Source organism: Colobus angolensis, unplaced genomic scaffold, assembly GCF_000951035.1.
Source record: "Colobus angolensis palliatus isolate OR3802 unplaced genomic scaffold, Cang.pa_1.0 Scaffold260, whole genome shotgun sequence".
Taxonomy (NCBI): domain Eukaryota; kingdom Metazoa; phylum Chordata; class Mammalia; order Primates; family Cercopithecidae; genus Colobus; species Colobus angolensis.
Window position 1 is genome coordinate 858,480 of NW_012115822.1, and position 2,676 is coordinate 861,155.

At 41.3% G+C, this 2,676-nt stretch overlaps 1 protein-coding gene across 2 annotated transcripts in view; it reads right to left on the bottom strand.

Moving 5' to 3' along the window:
* MAPK1 (mitogen-activated protein kinase 1) overlaps positions 1-2,676 on the bottom strand; it is a 58,115-nt gene that overhangs the window by 37,892 nt on the left and 17,547 nt on the right. For both annotated transcript variants that reach the window (XM_011947324.1, XM_011947322.1), the window contains exons 4-5: positions 2,059-2,173; positions 1,626-1,757 (exon numbers count right to left, since the gene is read on the bottom strand). In XM_011947324.1, the coding sequence (XP_011802714.1) occupies positions 1,626-1,757; positions 2,059-2,173 (247 nt within the window). The remainder of the gene's footprint in view (positions 1-1,625; positions 1,758-2,058; positions 2,174-2,676) is intronic.

Here is a 2,676-nt window from a genome sequence, read left to right on the forward strand (position 1 = left end):
ATGGTCTCCATCTCCTGACCTCGTGATCCACCCACCTCAGCCTCCCAAAGTGCTGGGATTATAGGTGTGAGCCACCGCGCCTGGCAACCTTCCTATCTTAAAAGTCAGCTGACGGGCCTACTCTGGGCATACCACACTGCTCATGGATCAGCCCTGTTCTGTAAGGAGCAGTTGGGAAAAAAAAAAAGGTCAGCTGATAAACAATCTTGATTGCATCTGCAACCATAACTCCTGTTTGCCAGGGAACCTAACACAGTCATAGGCTCTAGAAATTAGAATATAGCCATGGGGGTGGATGGGAGGGTCATTATTCTGCCTATCATGGTTTTATAATAGCATGATGTTTTAAAAACTAGCCGCCTAATACATTTAACAGGTACATGTTAAATAGGAATAAAATATAATACAATTATTAAACGAAGCTGACCTGAAAAAAAAAAAGGGTAAAAATCAAATGTATCACTTTTTTCTTTTATGGGTACTCTAAAAAATCTTTGCCTAACATAAGGTCATGAAGATTCTCTCCTGTTTTCTTCTTGAAGGTTAATAACTTTAGGCCTTATATTTAGCTTTATGTTCCATTTTGAATTTTGTAAATTTTGCATATGGGTGTCCAATTGTTCCAGCACCATTTGTTGAAGAGACTGACACAAGCAATGATGTGGATTTTTATAAATCTCAAATGCATTATGCTGAATGTGAGAATCTAGACATAAAAAGGCTACATACTCCATGATTCCATTAACATGACAAGCCGGAAAAGGCAAAACTATAGGGATAGAAATCAGATCAATGATTGCCAGAGATTGGGTTTGGAGAGGGGTGACCCACTACAAATGGCACAAGGCAACTTTTGGGGATGATGGGAGTATTCCACATCTCAATTGCAGTGGTTGTTACACGACAGTTCATGTTTGTTAAAATTCAGAGGCCCACACAACTAAAAAGTGTGAATTTATTCTGTGTAAATTATTATTCAATAAACCTGATTTTAAAAATTATCAAGTGACGAGATGAAAAGGTGTGATTTGTTTGCAGAGTTCTAGAGTTCCTGAGACCTAAAAATGTGACCTTAAATTAGGCCAAGCACTGTGGCTCACGCCTGTAATCCCAGTACTTTGAGAGGCCGAGGCAGGCAAATCAAAAGGTCAGGAGTTCGATACCAGCCTGGCCAGCATGGTGAAACCCTGTCTCTACTAAAAATACAAAAATGAGCCGGTGTGGTGGTGCGCGCCTGTAGTCCCAGTTACTCGGGAGACTGAGGCAGGAGACTCGCTTGAACCCAGGAGGAGGAGGCTGCAATGAGCTGAGATTGGGGTACTACATTCCAGCCTGGGCGACAGAGTGAGACTCTGTCCCAAGCAAAAACAAAACAAAAGAAAGTGACCTTAACGCAAGTTAAAATTAGCAAAGAAACCAAAATGGGGAGAACTAGACAGTCATTACCAGGCTCCCTTACTGCATTGCCACTGTTTCCAAAAAAAAGGGAAGACAGTAATTCAGAGTGAGCACTAAAGAAAACATTATCCAATAGCCATAGGCTCACTTTTCAGGCTAGTGACCTAACAATTTAACAAACACGAAGCTAAGTCTAAGAAAAAACTAATCAACGAAATAACATTTACCTTTGGAGTCAGCATTTGGGAACAGCCTGTTCCATGGCACCTTATTTTTGTGTGGAAGAGAAAGCAAATAGTTCCTAGCTTTTAAATTTATTATACAATTCAGGTCTTCTTGTGATGGGGATCCAAGAATACCTATCAGATAAAAAAATTAGCTGTTAGTTATCAAGACCAAGGCAAATGACTACACACCATCAATTGTGAGTCAGAATGAACCCTGATAATTAATGGTTTATCACCACCCCAATGCTTACTTTTCTTAAGTTTTTACACAAAAGTCCTTAACATTTTAAATCAGGGAAGGTTAAAAATTCACACCTACCACAGGTTAAAGAGTGTATTAGAACTCTTCTTAATTTAATGAAGTGACTTTGATATAAGCTGTAGGCAGGCAAACTTGAGTAAATCTAGCTCCTGAAGGGCTTGGGAACCTTACCCAGAATGTGGTTCAGCTGGTCAAGATAATGCTTCCCTGGAAAGATGGGCCTGTTAGAAAGCATTTCTGCCAGAATGCAGCCTACAGACCAAATATCAATGGACTTGGTGTAGCCCTGCAGGAGAAAGAGAGAAAAGACTGAAAATGGCATCTGGTGTTACAGGACATGAAGAGATCTTCCTGTATGACAGGTGCATTGCTGATGGGACTCTGAACTTTTCCTTTGACTCTACAATTCGGAAATATGAGTAAACAGCATGGAAAAACAAAAAACAATTTGGCTTTCTTTGAGAAGCTGAACAACCAAGATCATGTGATTTTATTTTTCTCTTCATAGTTGATTAACTTGGGCTGGGCACAGTGGCTCATTCCTGTAATCCCAGCACTTTGGGAGGCAGAGACAGGCAGATCACTTGAGGCCAGGAGTTTGAGCTTAGCCTGGCCAACATGGTGAAACCCCATCTCTACTAAAAACAAAAAAAAAAATTAGCCGGCCATGGTGGTGGGTGCCTGTAATTCCAGCTACGTGCCAGGCTGAGGCAGGAGAATTGCTTGAACCCAGGAGGCAGAGGTTGCAGTGAGCCAAGATCGTGCCACTGCACTCCAGCCTGGGTGACA